The sequence below is a fragment of the Muntiacus reevesi genome, chromosome 2, assembly GCF_963930625.1.
Source record: "Muntiacus reevesi chromosome 2, mMunRee1.1, whole genome shotgun sequence".
Taxonomy (NCBI): domain Eukaryota; kingdom Metazoa; phylum Chordata; class Mammalia; order Artiodactyla; family Cervidae; genus Muntiacus; species Muntiacus reevesi.
The window spans coordinates 61,434,040-61,452,282 of NC_089250.1; the positions used below are offsets into that span (position 1 = coordinate 61,434,040).

The 18,243-nt window shown below is 39.8% G+C and overlaps 1 protein-coding gene across 4 annotated transcripts in view; it reads left to right on the forward strand.

Annotated features, from left to right (window-relative positions):
- The window catches only part of CBFA2T2 (CBFA2/RUNX1 partner transcriptional co-repressor 2), a 141,246-nt gene that overhangs the window by 117,361 nt on the left and 5,642 nt on the right, over window positions 1–18,243 (forward strand). For 3 of the 4 annotated variants that reach the window (XM_065921837.1, XM_065921838.1, XM_065921834.1), the window contains exons 5-10: window positions 1,957–2,138; window positions 3,032–3,285; window positions 5,978–6,063; window positions 6,897–7,092; window positions 11,528–11,596; window positions 15,451–15,641. In XM_065921837.1, the coding sequence (XP_065777909.1) occupies window positions 1,957–2,138; window positions 3,032–3,285; window positions 5,978–6,063; window positions 6,897–7,092; window positions 11,528–11,596; window positions 15,451–15,641 (978 nt within the window). The remainder of the gene's footprint in view (window positions 1–1,956; window positions 2,139–3,031; window positions 3,286–5,977; window positions 6,064–6,896; window positions 7,093–11,527; window positions 11,597–15,450; window positions 15,642–18,243) is intronic. The other variant, XM_065921836.1, reaches the window with a different exon arrangement.

Below are 18,243 nucleotides of genomic sequence, written 5' to 3' on the forward strand. Positions count from 1 at the left end.
TGTTATAAAATAGGTGAAAGGCAATGAAAGGCTAGGGTCAGACACCATTGTATTCTAGACCAAGCACAGTTTGGAAACTTAATGACCCGTATCCAGCATACTACATGGTTTTACCAAGTGCTAGAGAGAAGAATGATTTTTACAGATGAACATTGGGATCGATTTGGTGATAGGAAATACTTATTTTCAATCCCAAATAAGCTAAAAATGTTATCCTCAGTTCATCTCTGGCAAATGAATTTCATTCTTTTCATTAATAGTAGACTATTACCAAAAAAAAAAAAATGAACTCAAATTTTTTATATTTTGACTTTTGTCAATACAATATTTGTGGAAATTTATTTTCTCTCCTTTATCACAATGTGAGTACTCACATAATATCATTAGTTTTTGTCTCGACAAAATAAATATGCCCCTGTACCTTTATTTCCTAAGAAAATGTAATAGCATCAAAAGATTGAGTCAACTTACTGAAGTACTGATTCTGGTGTTTAGGTTTTTTTTTTAAATGAGAGCATCAGAGACACGCAAGGAAATACACAGGTCTCCATGCACAGCCTGTGTTGGGCTCTGTTCTGATGGCATTGACGCCTTGGCCTCTCAGAGCCGTCTGGGATGCCTTTTTCAGTCTTGAAACAGCTGTGTGAGTTCTATCCTGGTCTCTTTTCTGTATATCAGAGCCAGTAGGTAATTATTTCCCCCAAGACTCCAGAATCAGAGAGATTTGGGAAATTTGCGTTAATAGGAAACAATTAGCATTTTTAAAAATTCATCAAAGGGCACATGTCACAAGCGTAGAGATCTAACACTGTATTTTTTCCAATTAAGTTTTTACAGTTGCTGCAAGATTGAAGTTATAAAATAGCAAACTTTAGAAGTTGTTTTATATCATCAAATTCTCTATTCTTAACTCTTGTTATTTGGGAAAACAGCATGAGGTAGGTTGTTCTGGCAGCTTTTTGGCTAACATTTGGGTTTTTGTCAATTTATTTCTGCTTTAAAACAGTCGCTAATTATGGTGCTTGCTAAATTAACTGTTGGTAAAGGGATGAGTACTTGCATATATTAAACTCTCCTTTCACTTGCTCGTCTGTTTCCCTTGGGATAAAGACTTATGAGCTCAGTCTGAGTTGTTTTCAAATTTGAGGGAAAATATAATTATTTTTTTAATAAAATAAATATGGGGAAAGTGTATTTTAAATATGAAGAAGTTTAAAGATGCACAGGGTTTTTGGTATGATTTATCTCATTAGAGGTTTAAGTTTGAGAAGGAAAAATAATCAGTACATAAATAATTTTTCTTTTACAAAATAAGAGAATGTGCTCAATGGAGCACCACAGTAAGAAATAGATTCTGCCCGTGGGATGACTGTGCATACCCAGATACTAAACTAGTCTAAGGCTTGTCACCTCATTCCTATCACTCCTACTACGTTTTTCAAGACCCTATGTTCCATCTAAGCCAGAATAATGGCTGTTTCCAGAATTCCATGGCAGCTCTTAAGAGAGAACAGTAAGGCAAGGTTTTTATGCTATCCTAATGTCCTAAGATTCAAAAGGGAGAATCAGGACTTAAAATGAGAAAAGAAAGAATGAATGCCTCCTACTCCCATGTAGGCATTACTAATTCTCTAACTGATCAAAATCTTCAAAAATGTTTAAGTTTTGAAACTATTATGTTCAACAAACCTTTACTGAGCTTTGACTCTGTACTCGGGCCACAAAGGTAAATAAAGCACAGTTTCTTGCTTAAAGGAATTTAGATCTTGTGGGGACAGTAAACAAGTTAACAGTAATTAAGCTCAGTATAATGGATGTCATGTGAAAAGTGGACTGACAAGGCGAGGGCTTTTGTTTGTGTCGCCTTGTTTGTGAAAGCCTTGGGCGGTGCTGAGCCCTGTGTGTAGGGCCCAACACCGGGAAAACTGCCTTCAGCCCCTGCCTCTTCTTTTCAAGGCCAACCTGCCTCTGCTGCAGCGAGAACTGCTGCACTGCGCTCGGGCCGCCAAGCAGACCCCATCCCAGTACCTGGCTCAGCATGAACACCTTCTGCTCAACACAAGTATTGCGTCCCCTGCCGACTCTTCGGAGCTGCTCATGGAAGTGCATGGAAATGGAAAAAGGCCCAGTCCAGAGAGGTGAGCCGAGAAGAGCTGCTTTGTCCTTGATTTTCTGGAACCACTCTGATTTTTCCCTTTCTGTGAAAGAAAAAGAACTGGATGACTGTGGTTATATATAGGTGTGGACTCAGAATTTCTAAGGCTAGTTTTGCTTTGTCACAGCATCAGGCAGCAGAATGCTTTTCAACTCTTCAAATGACTGTACACCTCTGCTGATAAATTCTGCTCTCTAGTAGTCTGTGGGTCCACTGCTCCAAAACCACAGAAAATATAATCTGTTTAAGGCATTTTTTTCTGATGTGAAGTCTTATAAACGTGTAATCACTTTACTTTGAAAATTGAAATTAATTTAATTTACCCTGGAAACTTATGTATGAGTATCTAACACTATTTTCTATGGTTTGTTGAGGAAGCAACATTTTAATAACAGTGGAAAATTTGCTACAATTGAAGCAAATGACTAAAAATCCTACCAAACCACAAGTATATTAATTATGTGAGCCTTTTTCCTCCTATGTGGAGAATTGTCTGTTTCCAATACTGACCTCCATAGTAGCAAATTTGACCTTGAACAGCATTCCTAAACATAGTTGAACCCATAATCTTCCATAGTCCTGTAAAGTGAGAAAATGTGTCATCACCTTAATTTCTCCTTTGCTTCATGAGATTGAGATGTGTCTGCTTGTTGTGGATGGATTTGACCTCTCCTCTTGTACTGGGATAAATCAGTGGTTTCCTTTATCTGCCTGGCCCCTGAAGACATTTCAGTTCATGCCTCATCTCAGACCGTTTCTTAACATCTTCCTGTTTGTGAAAATGTACGATACATAGCACACAGTAGGTGCCTGGGAAATGTTTGTACCAACACTTACTGACAGGTTCAGACATGTACTTGCCCCATCCTTCTACAGGCGGGAAGAGAGCAGTTTTGAAAGAGACGCAATTGCTCCTGAGCCCCCTGCCAAGAGAGTGTGTACCATTAGCCCTGCTCCCCGGCACAGTCCTGCCCTCACTGTACCCCTCATGAATCCTGGGGGCCAGTTCCATCCTACTCCTCCGCCTCTTCAGCACTACACCTTAGAAGATATTGCAACTTCCCACCTATATCGTGAGCCCAGCAAGATGATAGAACATCGAGAAGTTCGTGATAGACACCACAATCTTAGTAAGTGGCATAAACAACACGGTAATGATTTAAATTCAGATTGAATTTGTGGTTTTCTTTCATTCTTAGTGATAAAGCAAAATACTATCATCTTTGCTTTTTTCCCACGGATAAAACAATATTATACATGAAAAGAATGTTAGAATTACAGTATTCTCATTTGAAATTGATCTCAATTCATACTTTGTTTCTGTTATCATAGAGTGGAAGTGGGCTAAACATTTTAGGGAATACACAGTGAAAAGCATTTAAAAATAAAGGGGTATTACGTATTCTGATATGGTTCAGAAGAGAAATGGAAAATGGCAAAGTGAGATAAAATTACTCACAGTTAGGAAATCTGGGTGAAGGGTATATGAGAATTCTTTATTCTTGCAACATTTCTGCAAGTCTGAGTTTATTTCAGAATGAAATGTTTTAGAAGTTAAGCAACAAAGATGTAAAACGTGGTAAAAGGTGCAGAGACATTTAGGTCAGAGGTGAGGCATACCTGAAATTAAATCTTGATTCTGCATTATAACTAGCTGTGTGATCTGATGCAAGTTTCGTAGGCCTTCTGTGCCTTGGCTTACTCATTTCTGAAATGGAGAGAAAACCACCCCCTGTGTTGGGTCATTGTCATGTGCCAGGAATGCCTGGCATATGCGTCCTCAGCAACCATTAAATTTAAGAGAAAAAAAAAAGTCCCCTAGCAAACCTCACCTGAGATCATTTTTTTTAATTAATTTTTTTTCAATTATGAAGGTATGATAACACATTTACAAGAGACTCAGAAAGTGCAGAGTGAGATCAGTTTTGAACAAAGCTCTTTGTCAGGTACTCATGTAACTTTACTGCAGAAGGTTCTTTGCAGTTGTTCTGCTGAGATGTGTCAGCAGAGAACCAGAGGGCTACTAGCTTCCAGGATTGCCCATACATTTCCATTTGTGGCTTGCCCTGTGGAGTAAAAAGTTCCAAAATATTTGCCTGTCCCCTTTCTTAGATGCACTGTCATCTTTCATAGACTTGAACCACAGTAGGACTCTGGCTTCATGCAGTGGTAGTTGAATGATGAGGGCCGTGACAGCAGTGATGTTCTCAGCCGCCAGCATTTACTGAGTCTTAAGTACTTAGATTGTGGTGTATGTAGGTTGTCTCATTTAATCCTCACACATGGGGCTCCATGAAGTTTACATCTTTTTATACATGAAAATAGACAGAACTGTGGCCAGAATCACATAGCTAGAAAGTGGCAAAAACAAGATTCTGACCCCAGTTGTCTGATGCTGAGAGCTTGGCTATATTCCCAGTATGCTATGATGCCTCCCTTAGCAGCTGTTCTGTATGTTTCATTTTATGTTAAAAATGAGACTTCCTATTGATTTCTTCTATATTCATACAAGTTTTTTTGCCAGTTGAATCCATTAGAGAGAAGTATGCCACAAACTAGCTACAACTGCATTTTGCAGGTTTTCCTTGTGTTTCTATCAGTTTTAGAGAGAGGTTTTTTTTCATCTTGAAGTGTTCTGCTCGAAAGATCTTTAATCCTCTACCTTGATGGTTCTATTTTAAAATCAACCATTTGTCTTCCAATCTGGATATAGATTCTGTAATTTTCTCCAGTCCTCTTTTGAAAACATACGCCTTAATAAAATATTTCTTACTTAATCATTTCCCACCCTCATTTTTAAACAAATAAACTGTAACACTCCCCTAATTTGTTCACCAAAAATGAAATTTATGGATACTATCCTATGGACAGAGGAGCCTAGCAGGCTACATACAGTCCATGGGGTAGCAAGAGTCAGACATAACTGCACCACTACTACTGCAAAGCCTGCCTTAGTGCCATAATTTTAGGATCAATATTCTAAAGTAGGATATTAATATGTAATAAAGTTAGTGTTAGTGCTCAATGTTAGTGCTCAGGCATGACTACACAAAAAGATATGATGAAGTGTAAGCAGATGGTTGGACAAATACAGATTCACTATGAACACAACGCCTATAAATTCAGACTGATGGCAGATCACAAAGAGTTGGGCACAGCTGAAGTGACTTAGCATGCACACAGTTGTGTTACATTGATGATTCAGGTACCAGGAGTAGTAGACATACATGACATGATTTTTCAAAATAGTGGATAATTCAGTATACCCTTGATTCACACAGTCATTGCATTTTTGCAAATTTCAATAATATATATCAAACCATGCAACAAATAATACTTTGGGACTACTGAATTGTTTACAAGTGCTTGTATAGCACCAACTCTATTTATGGTGATTAAGTCTTTGTATTGTGCTGCAGCCTTGTCAACACTTAGTATGAATGACAGTTTACCTTTTTCTTATATATAGATGTCAAATTATCTTCACGAACATTTTATTTACACTGTGATTATTTATAAGTTCGAATATCTTTTCATGTGTTTATAATTCATCTCTGCTTTTTTTGTCTGGGATGTAACCATTTATTTCTTTTACCTACTTTTCTTTTGGCCTATTTATCCTTCATAATTGATTTGTAGGAGTTTTTAATACATTCTGTGTAGTGATTTCTTGTTGGTTTTATGTCATTTTGTGGTTTTAAGTCACTGTGAATAATTGGCCTTAACGATGTGCTTATAGCTACTATGAATGAATGTGTATTTACTTGGTAAAATTCTTTTTACTGTATTCTTCCCTTTATCTTCAAATTTAATTTCTGATAGGTCTAAATGGAGGCTATCAAGATGAGTTGGTAGACCACCGTTTGACAGAAAGGGAATGGGCTGATGAATGGAAACATCTTGATCATGTAAGAATTTTACAGTGTATAATTTTCCTAACTACTTATTACTTTTCATCCTAAATATTACTGAGAGTCAGAGTGTATATGCTTGAAGTGAACTTAACCAGAGCTACAGTGTCTTTGCAGTAATAGCTGACTTATCTCCTACTCCCTAAGCTAGGGTGTGAAGAGTAAGTCCCAAATCTTTGTGGTAGGGTTTTCATTTTAGGTCACAACCAAGTGAAACTCTGTAGTATAATGGTTAAAAACATAGGTTTATGAGTTTTAGGTCCCAACTTTGCCACATTCTACCTTTGCAATGGTAGGAAGATAGAAAAATCAAGTCTAAAAATGGTGAAGGAACTTGCCCATTACCATTTTTAGGCTTAATTTTTATATATTAAAAAAACTAATGCTACATTTGAATTTACAGGGGGAGTTAGAATGATATACAAGGTGCTTGTCACGGGGCCTGGTATAATAAATGGAGCTTCTCTAAATACAAATGAGAATTAGTACACTGGCACAGAATGTAGACTTAAGTTCTCTGCCCCACTGGAAAAGAGAGTTTCCCCTCTCACTTAAAAGTGAAGAGAACATGTAATACCTCCTTATAATGAGACTGTCTGCTTCAACCATGAAGAATCCAAAAAATATTAGTTTGAAATCTTAAAGAAAAGTATGAGTATATATTTAAAGAGAAACAATAAGGTAGGCTTTCAAATGTAAATTCTATTGCTAAATCCGTAAGGTTCTTAAGCCTTTATTCTGTGTACTTTGTTTACCTTTCCTCAATGTTCAATGTTGATTGTCTGAATATCCTTATCCTGTGGCTCTGCCTGACCTCCTGCCTGGCTCAGGCCCTCAACTGCATTATGGAAATGGTAGAAAAAACAAGGCGCTCCATGGCAGTCCTGCGGCGCTGTCAAGAATCAGACCGTGAAGAACTCAACTACTGGAAAAGACGATTCAACGAAAACACAGAGATGAGGAAAACAGGGAGTGAGTTGGTCTCCAGGCAGCACAGTCCTGGGAGCGCAGATTCTCTCAGCAATGGTAAGGGGAGAGTCTCTTTGGCTGGCAAGAGAAGCTTTTTATATATCTTTGGTTCTTGTTGTTATTTTTTATGTTTGAGGCTTTTTATCTTTTCCTTTAAAAGGAAGATGGTACTTGATTGTGGAATTATCAAGAGCTTGGGAATTATGAACAGTAAATCACAAAATATGTCAAGAACTTGGTCAGTATCTGGTATGTTCAAGAAATGTTGTCTTCCCCACGTAGAATGAGAATGTTTGTCATTTTGTTCTATTTTCAACCCTATACTGTGTATAAGTATGGGGTGATGTTCAGAGAGTGTTTGAATGTTAAATTAAGCCTGGCTGAATGTACTTGGGACATCTCATGTACCTCACATTCATTCATTCCTTATAGTAGCCCTCAAAATTTTCACCTCATGGAGAAGGAAATGGCAACCCACTCCAGTGTTCTTGCCTGGAGAATCCCAGGGATGGCAGAGCCTGGTGGGCTGCCGTCTGTGGGGTCACACAGAGTCAGAAACGACTGAAGCGACTTAGCAGCAGCAGCAGCACACCCTAGGGCCCGTACTCCACAACAAGAGAAGCCACCAGAGAAGCCTACGCACCACAACTCGAGAGTAGTCTCCACTTGACGCAACTAGAGAAAATCCACAGGCAGCAACAAATACCCAATGCAGCCAAAAGCAGCAACAAAAGAAACAAACAGCACAGTAAAGGTTTGTTTCTTTAAAAAAAAAAAAAAATTCACCTCAGCTTCCCTCCAGTTTTCCCCACTCCCTGTCTAGAAAAATACCATTTATCAACCTCTGCCTGGAAAAAAAACCAAATAGTTTTACTGTACCAAACTGGGTCGTCCCTTCCTGCCTTTTCTCATCCTGAAGCAGTAGAGATGAAAATTGTTGAGCTCTCAATCCAGGATATATCCAGGATACCACCTGAAACTATTCCTCCAAAAATGTTCCCTTGCATTCATCTAGTAGCTGAAAAAGTCCGCTGTCCAAAGGCATGGTTAAATGAGGGGCCACCTGTGATTAGACTGTTTCACCTAGAATTCTAACAAAACAATTGTTAGATTAATAACACACAATTTAGGGGGAAAAATCACCTCCAATCAGCCTTCATTGTGGTATGTACTACATTTGGGTAGGATGTGCCCTAATACAGAAAATAAACCATAAAGTGGAAAGACATGGAGGAAGGGAATCCCTGGGATACTTGGGAGGATCCCAAACAACAGTGGGACTTTGCAGGCTGAAATAGTCTGAAAGTAGCCAGTTCAGACTAGAATAGCCCAGAAACTGGCTGGAGATTTCTTCAAGAAAAGGAAATTTATAATATATTGACACCACAGGAAGAGTTTGAGATTGAATTTGAAATAATTACAAATTCAATTGTAATTATTGATGTAACAGAATTTGAGTATATTTATTTGGGGGAAGGGAAGAAGGAAATATTTATTATGTCTGGTGAGCTGAAAAAAAGAAAATGAAATTCTTTCCCACTGAAAAGTCTAATCATAATCAATTTATAATGCCTGCAACTGAAAGACCAAGGTGTACCAATATTGAAAGAATCAGCTGGAAAGGACTTTACCGTTGTTACAGCAGAAAGTATATATATATGTCCATATATGACCTAGAGAGAGGTGATGCTCCTAGTGTGGTTTGGGAGACCTTAACTGTGAACAGTGGGTTCTAAGCGAGGTACTTTTCTTCAGTCGTTAATCCCGGATGCTCCTCAGAACGCATCTAAGGACTTTTGGAAAACTCCTGGTGCCATGGCCCCAGCTCCAGAGGTTCTGATTTAATTTGTCTGAGATGGGACCTGGTCTCCCACAGTAGAGAACCATTCCTTTTTGTTTGGAGCAACCTCATGAAGTGTAGGTATCTTTTTCTTTCTTTTTTTTTTTAACAGTCAAACTGTATGGCCAATTATAGAAAATACAGAAACATAAAGAATTTACTAGTTCATAATCCCACGCTGAAGAGCTTTGTAATGTATCTGAGAGTTCTGTATTACAACTTTCTGTTGATTTCTTTGAAAACATAACTGCATATTAAACATGTTTCTCACATTATTGAAAATTTTATAAACATGATTTTAATGACTGTACTACAGTATTCCACCATGTAAATACACTATTATTTTTTAAGCCATTCTTATTGTTGAACTAAAGGTTTTTTGCTTATTTTTTGTTTTATGGTAAGTAATATATAAAATCTTTATAGGTAGGGATTTTTCCGTTAGGATACCCTTAGCAAATTAATGAGTTATGGATACAGGCATTTTTGTTCACTTGATCTTGTTTTGTTTTAATGGATGAGATAGTTAATATAGGGTCAAATCTAACATTTTATTTATAGGTTTTCCTTGACCTTGATCCCTTCCCAGGGCACAATAAATTTCATCTATATTCAAGTTTTATGTGTTTGCATATTAGCTATCCAACTTTAAATTCTCCAAACAGTTTAAATTTTCCTACCATCAGTTGATACCCATCCTTTACCTGTTAAAATGAAATAATTATCATATGCTGGTTTTGTTAATTCTTAAATATTATAGTCTTAAGTATTATAGTCTTTCTGACTATATTAGTTATCACTTTTGGTAATAATAGCTGTGTGGACTCTTACTGTGTTCCTGCCAGTGCTAATAAGTCTTTTACATGTGTTTTCAAGCCTGCCTATGGAGATAATAGGAACCACCATTAGATTCATCTACAGATGGCAAAACTGAGGCTTAAATAAGTTATAAACTTGGCATAAGTAGTCCTACAGCTTATTAAGTTTATTCCAGAACCAGCATACATGCTTAGCAATTAGGATAGCTTCACAATGTAATATCAAACTTAATTATTATAGCTTCAGAATGTGTTTTAATATCTGGATAACAAAGGTGCGTCTAGTCAAGGCTATGGTTTTTCCAGTGGTTATGTATGGATGTGAGAGTTGGACTGTGAAGAAAGCTGAGCGCCGAAAAATTGATGCTTTTGAACTGTGGTGTTGGAGAAAACTCTTGAGAGTCTCTTGGACTTCAAGGAGATCCAACCAGTCCATCCTAAAGGAGATCGGTCCTGGGTGTTCATTGGAAGGACTGATGCTGAAGCTGAAACTCCAATACTTTGGCCACCTTGTGTGAAGAGCTGACTCATTGGAAAAGACCCTGATGCTGGGAGGGATTGGGGGCAGGAGGAGAAGGGGATGACAGAGGATGAGATGCCTGGATGGCATCACCAACTCGATGGACTTGGTAAACTCCGGGAGTTGGTGATGGACAGGGTGGCCTGGCATGCTGCGGTTCATGGGGTCGCAAAGAGTCGGACACGACTGAGCGACTGAACTGAACTGAATATTAGATCCCCTTCATTTTCTTGGGTATTTCATTTCTTTTTTTGTTTTTTAATGGAATTTTTAAAAAATGAACTGCATTGCAAAAATGTCAAGCAGTACAGAAACATATAGATTGTGAAAATCTTCCCTATCCCACTTTTTACCTCCTCCACTCCTGGGCTCACTTATTAACAAATTAGTGTTCCTAAGAAATTTTGTATGCCTATACTTAAAGCAATTTTTTTCTCAGTTTTTTGTTTTGAAGTTTTTTAAACACACAGAAGTACTAAAAAAGCAGCAGCACAGTGACCAGTCATGTGCCCTGTGCCTCAGTTCACCCTTTTTTCACATTTGCCACATTGACTTTCTCAAGTGCTTCATTCTATTTCTCATAAGAACTAGAGCATCCTCTTGTAGGACCACAGTTCTTTTTGCCCCCTACTTCTGACCCAAAAACTTGCATTCTCTGTCTGACCTTTGATTAATAGCCTCTGAAACTATAGTTTTCTTAGTAAATGAGCTGAAAATTTTGACTTCTGGAAATACCATGAAGATACCACATCTTTATCCATTCATATGTCGATGGACACTTAGGTTGCTTCCATATATTGGCTATTGTAAATAATGCTGCTATGAACGTTGGGGTGCTTATATCTTTTTGAATTACTATATTCATTTTCTTCAGATATATACCCAGGCATGGAGTAGCTGGATCATATGGTACTTTTTAGTTTTTTGAGGAACTGCCATACTGTTTCCTATAATGTCTGTACCAATTTATATTCCCCCCAGCAGTATACAAGGATTCCCTTTTCCCCACACCTTCACCAACATTTGTTATTTGTGGTCTTTTTGATGATAGCCATTCTGATAGGTGTGAGGCGACATCTCATGGTTTTGATTTGCTTTTCTCCAATGATTAACAAGTGAACATCTAAAAATTAAGTGTACTATTATAATCTGATTTTATTTAATGTCAGAATATTTTTTCCAGTAAATGAATGTGTATGTTTGAATCTTTCTAAGTGGTGAATGAGAGATCAGATAAGTTTTTCACAAAAGTAATACATGCCAATTATAGACAGTTCTGACACTATGCTGTTGTTTCTCTCTCTCTCTCTGTAGATTCTCAGCGGGAATTCAACAGTAGGCCGGGAACAGGATATGTACCTGTGGAGTTTTGGAAAAAGACTGGTATGTCTGTCTGCTTAGGGGTCACATGTACTCACTGATTTGACTGTAGAGTACATATTTGTGAAAAGGTGATTTTCTCATAACTTCCACTTCAAAAAGCTCTAGGCCCCTGCTTCTCCCCCTTTAGCTGTCCCCACTTCTGGACTGCTTGTTTTGTTCCTTGCTGGTTGAGAATTTGTAGTGACTGTACACTCCATCCAAGTCCTTTTCACCCACTTCTACTGGGAGGCATTAAGTAACCGACTCTTCTCTATTTACATGCCCCGTTTCTGGAAGTATAATTTAATTCTTTTCTGCCTGTCCTCATCACTGTATTCTCACACCCCCATATTTGGTTCAGTCTGCTCTTCCTTTCACCTTCACTGTCTCTAGCTTCATAAAGACTGTTCTTTCTAGGTGTCATTTTCTACAAGAATAAGGGAGGGTAGGAACTGCTTGTTGTGGTCAGACAGGGATTATGCCAACCTCATATTACCTCATCCAAAAACTAGTCTTTTTTTCCTTCTTGTCTTTTCCCTTTCTCAGTGGAATTAATAGTTTTGGGGTTTTTCCCTAACAAAAAATTTATTTCTACAAAAAGATTAATACCCACTTAATTTCAAGACCATAATATAAACAAATGGACAGACACATCATGTTATGAGAAATACAGATAACCCTATTGCAAAATGTTTCTTTTCACTGACAGTCAGGAAAGTACAAGGTAATGCAACCCCCCCCCAAAGTCTTTAACGCCTAATTATTGACAAAATTTTAGAGGGCCCTGTTAATGTCACTAAATAATTCTTAATGGGTTAATAAGATGAATAATTAATGAATAATAATACTTAATGAATTGTTAAGTATTACCACCTGTGAACACATGGGTATTTTGAAATCATTTCTCACTTGCATGCTTTTGAATGTTTCCTTTTAAAAGGGAATGATCCAGGGACTTCCTGGTAGTCCAGTGGTTAAGACTCTGAGCTTCCAGTGCAGGGAGAACAGGTTTGATCCCTGGTTGGGGAACTAAGATTGCACATGCCGCATGGCACAACCAAAAGAATTAAAACGAATTTTAAAATTATAGTAAAAAGTAGACTTACTTGGCTGTTTAGCAGTTGAGAATCTGCCTACCAATGCAAGAGACATGGATTTGATCCCTGGTCTAGGAAGGTTCCACATGTGGTGGGGGCAGCTAAGTCAACTACTGAGCCCACGCACCCCTGAGCCCATGCTCCACAACAAGAGAAGTCACTGCAGCCAGAAGCCCACCCACCACAACTGGAGAAAGCCCATGCACAGCAGCAAAGACCTAGTCCATCCAGAGATAAATAAATAAATTTTTAAATAACAGTAACGATTTGGAATGACTCCCTACAATCCATGATTATAAGGAATGATCCAGATTTAGACTCACAAATTGTTAAAGAAGCAGTGATATAAAAAAGGACTACACCAAAGCCTTTGACTGTGTAGGTCACAACAAACTGTGGGAAATTCTTAAAGAGATGGGAATACCAGACTACCTCACCTGCCTCCTGTGAAATCTGTATCCAGGTCAAGAAGCAACAGTTAGAACTGGATATGGAACAACAGACTGGTTCCAAATAGGAAAAAGAGTACATCAGGGCTGTATACTGTCACCCTGCTTATTTAACTTATATGCAGATTATATCATGCGAAATGCCAGGTTGAATGAAGCACAAGCTGGAATCAAGATTGCTGTGAGAAATATCAATAACCTCAGCTATGCAGATAAGCGAAGGAGAACTTCATGAAAGTTGAAAGAGGAGAATGAAAAAGTTGGCTTAAAACTCAACATTCAGAAAACAAAGATCAGGGCATCTGATCCCATCACTTCATGGCAATTAGATGGGGAAACAATGGAAACAAGGAGAGATTTTTTTGGGCTCCAAAATCACTGCAGATGGTGACTACAGCCATGAAATTAAAAGACACTTGCTCCTTGGAAGAAAAGTTATGACCAACCTAGACAGCATATTAAAAAACAGAGACATTAAAAAAAAAAAAGCAGAGACTTTACTTTTCCAACAAAGGTCCATCTAGTCAAAGCTATGGTTTTTCCAGTAGTCCTATATGGGTCTGAGAGTTGGACTATAAAGAAAGCTGAGCACCGAAGAATTCATGCTTTTGAACTATGATGTTGGAGAGTTGAGAGTCCCTTGGACTGCAAGGAGATCCAATTAGTCCATCCTAAAGGAAATCAGTCCTGAATAGTCATTGGAAGGACTGATGCTGAAGCTGAAACTCCAATACTTTGGTCACCTGTTGGGAAGAACTGATTCATCGAAAAAGACCCTGATGTTGGGAAAGATTGAAGGCAAGAGGAGAAGGGGACCACAGAGGATAAGATGGTTGGATGGCATCACCGATGCGATGGACATGAATTTGAGTAGGCTCCAGGAGTTGGTGATGGACAGGGAAACCTGGCGTGCTGCAGTCCATGGGGTCACAGAGTCGGACATGACTGAGCGACTGGACTGAACTGGAGCAAGGGAAAGGCAACCCAGGAAATGCCCACATATCAATGAATGGTTATGTGAATTTACAGTGTGGCACCACAGAATATTATCTTACCATTAAAACTAATTGGGAAAACTACATAGCACTTCAGAAAAATCTTTGCAGTTGGCGATGGGGAGGTGTGTATTATATTACCAAGAGGTAAAGTAGAATTATGGGAAATGAAAATAGTTATCAGCATTAACCTTGGCGGTTGGGGTGAAAACTTTTCTTGGCTGGAGCAATGTGATGGGAAGTTCTAGGTTGGTAGCCTAGAACACTGTGTGTGAACCCCCTTTGAGCCTCAGCCATGTGCAAGAACCAAGCAGTCAGGGAGTTTCCTTATGCTTCAGGGTTGTCCAGTCTTGTGGACTTAGAAGGAATGTCATTCACGCTGGGACCTAGGACTGAGGTTCAGGTGCATACCGTGTGTGTCACCTAGAGTATGCATCCTGCGGAAACTAAGCAGTTTGATGGGAAGAACTAATCAGGATCCAAGTGGGGTAATGGCAGCTGGGGTTTTTGTAGCCCAGAGCACCTAGCAACCTTCCCAGAACTACATCTTCAGGCAACATTTCTCCACTGAGTTCAGTCTTCTGTACCTAACTGCCTTCTGGTGATTTGTCCCTGGATGCACCTCAGCCTTCTTGCTTACCTCCACACCAGCATTTTGCTCATTATCTGTTTCAATGCACAGCACTTCCATTTTTCACCTTTACCTCCACCTCCAGACACTTAGGTGCACCAGCCTCATTCTGTCTCATCCCCTCCTCTGTGTTGCTTGCGCCTACCTACATTCAGAATCTCTGTTTATCAGCCAGAATATTGACCAGCCTCTCAGTTGGTGTCTCTGCCCTCACTCTTTTCATTATGCATAGATCCCTTTAGGGTTTCACATTTTCTTTAGAAGAGCCAAATTCCTTAGCATGGAATGCAAGACTAGAAGATTCCTTTCCACCTACCATCTCAACCAAGACACATTTTCCTGATCCTCCTCTGCCACTTATAGACCTGACCACCTTTCCCCTTGGAATTCTTGTCCCTGATAATGACAAGTATCATGTCCCCTCAGCCACGCTTATACGCTTTCACGGTTGTGAAAATATGTTACATCTTAGTCACCGAGGTCTCCTCAGCACCTTGCACAGTGCCAACAAGTGATTCGGTATGCAGACCCAACAAATGATTGCATGAATAGACAAGTGGAGATAAGAATAAAAGTGAATGCCATTGTTATAAGTATTTTTAGAAGAAAAATCATGTTTCACCTCTGTCCCTTCTTTGAAATGATGTCTAGTAGGAGGGGAGAGATTTCTCGGCCAGTTGATTTTATTGTCACTTTCTTCCAGAAGAAGCTGTGAATAAGGTGAAAATTCAGGCCATGTCAGAAGTACAGAAAGCTGTTGCTGAGGCAGAGCAAAAAGCCTTTGAAGTGATTGCAACCGAGAGAGCTCGAATGGAGCAGACAATAGCGGACGTCAAACGGCAGGCTGCAGAGGACGCCTTTCTCGTCATAAACGAGCAGGAAGAGTCAACGGAGGTCAGAGCACTGGGGGCTGGGGCAGGGGGCCAAGCCCACCGCTTTCCTCTCAGGTGCTGGGCAGTAAGAGCCAACAGTCCTCTCTCGAACTAGATAATTATAATTTTTATTCAGTTCCGGAGAGGTTTGTTTCTCAATTATTATGTTCTTACATATTGGCTCATTATATTGGTTTAAGTTATGAAAAGTCTCCCTGAAGTTTGTGAAACTACATTACAACAAGGACCACCACTGCCTGAGTGGGCTTACTGGGTGCCACACACAGAGCTCAATGTGTTTGTGGTCATGGTCCTCACAGTGGGATGTGGGTGTTGTCGGAATCCAACTTTACCAGTGAGGAAACTGTGATTTCGGGAATTTTAACTGACCTAATCCCACATCACTGAAGCCAGAGAGTGGGAGAAAGGCAGTGCAGGGTCCTGCAGTATCCAGTCCGTTTACAAAGAGGCTAGTTATTTCATGGATTGAGGGGATAGATCCGGCAGGCCTGCCTGACTGCCCTGGGACATGGTGGTGCTTCTGTACCACTACGAGGAAAAAAATAATTAAAAGAAAAGGCACATAACAGAAACATCCTAACAGCCCTTTCAAATGTAATGAAATGTTTCTGTAACTTTGATTTCAGTTACTTTTCAGGTTTAAGACAAACTTTTAAGTCCTGAAACAAGCCTGTTTCTGTAAGTAGGTAAATCCCATGTACTCTCTGGGATATTCCTAAGCTTATGAAGAACTGAGCTTTTTTGTTGTTGTTGGTTTGTTTTTTAAATGACAGAAATTTTATTTTCTCATCCTCCTTAAATCTTTTTCAAAGAACGGTATTAAGCATGGTGATGTGAAGATGAACATGCCTAACTATCATGTGGCCGTTAAAAAAGGATGTGAGCAAGTCCTGTTGTTGCCTTTCCAGATGAATTGGAAGAAAATAGCTCCTCTGACTCTCCCCTTTTCCTTCTCCTCTCCTATTTGTTTCTGTTGTTTATTGGATTCGTTATAGCCACCCATATCAATATCTATATTCAAGGCACAAAGTGACTCGCAGGTGAGGCACACACTAGCATCCATCCCTGCAAACTTTCCTTCCAAAACAAGGCAGGATAGCAGGGCGTATGTTGTAAGTGAGTTTGTGTTGGACCAAGAGGGCTGGTTTCCTCTAGTCCACTCAGAAAGTTCTGCTTCATATCTAGTGGTACCCCTGGAGTTTTTCGTTCATGCTACAAGAGGTAGTTCAGTAGAGCGGAAGCAGCCCAGGAGCCCTGAGCACTCGTCCCACACTGGCAGCGTCCCCTTCAGGGGTCAGCTCCTTCTCTGTATAGTGGGTGAGTAGCAGCCCCTGTCCTGCTGGTCTCATACTTTTTAAGGAAGATACAATTAGATCACAGTCGTGGAAGTGTTTTTAAACTGCAGTGCACTGTTCAGACAGAAAAGATTTTCTTACATTGTTAACAACATAGGTGTGGCAGCTCCCACTCTTGCAGAGCAGCTGCCTCCTCTGAGGCCAGACCCAAGCATCTCCCTTGGAATGATGCCTCAGGTAGAGATCCTCTTCTGTCCCCAGCCTAGATTTCCTGGCAAACGTGATGGGCTAGCAGTTGAGTATAAGATAGGAATCATTTCTCCTTTGAGCCAGGTTTGAAATAAGGTCAGGAAACTTTGGGATGGGCTCTGGGTCATTCTGATACAGGTGTTCCCCAGGCCACACCTGGAGTAGTAACTGACATAAACTGATGGCCCTTGCTTGCCAAAGGATATTCTGGAATACCATCTCTGACTTCCCTGGCCAGTAACTCAGATTTATAACCTTCCCCATAAGTTACAAGGCCTGTTTGGCCACGTGCTTTGCTCCATCTTTGAGGAATGCTGATTTGAAGGTTGATGACCACAGTAAACCTTTCATCATGTTTCTTGGCAAAAAGCCTTTTGGTAAAGTCAGGGCAAAGCCACAGAGACAGAGAATGCAAATCGTCCTTTTCACCCTGGCTTCTCAACTGGTGGCCAAGCTGAAAGCACCCTTGCTTTAATCCCCTGGCCCAGTTGGGATGCTCTTGCAGACTTGGACAGGGCAAGTGGAGGCCTGTGTTTGCACAGCAGCTCCATGGAGCACATGTCTGACCAAAGCATTGTCTGGAGTCAGCCTACCAAAGTGTGAAATTTTCTGGAATACATCTTGCTTGAAGATCCTAAGAATGACTTCTGTCCCTGATTCTGGTTCTCCAGTGTTAGTGTTGGCAAGGTTGGGGCAGTCCCTGGAGTGTTATTTCCTGAGAAGCCTCTAGTGTTGGACGGGATCTTTAGTCCTTTCTGATGCTCTTTGAAACTAAATGTGTCCCTTCAGAATAGTTGACAGGAGGCCCAGGTTCCAGGCTTTGCATAGCCACATGATCATTTTGTAAGCTCAGACAAGTCCTGCCTGCTGGCCCTCAGTGTCCCATCTATCTATACAGTGCAAGAGGTGGGTGAGGGGGCCTCGGGGTCCTTTGTTGCTCTTATCAGTTGTTTATTGTTGTTTTTTACTAGTTGTTTTTACACTTGAGCAAGAGACAGCATCTTTCTTCCTTGATCATCAGGCCAGGCCTCATAATTGGCTTCTGCTATTCTGCAGAAC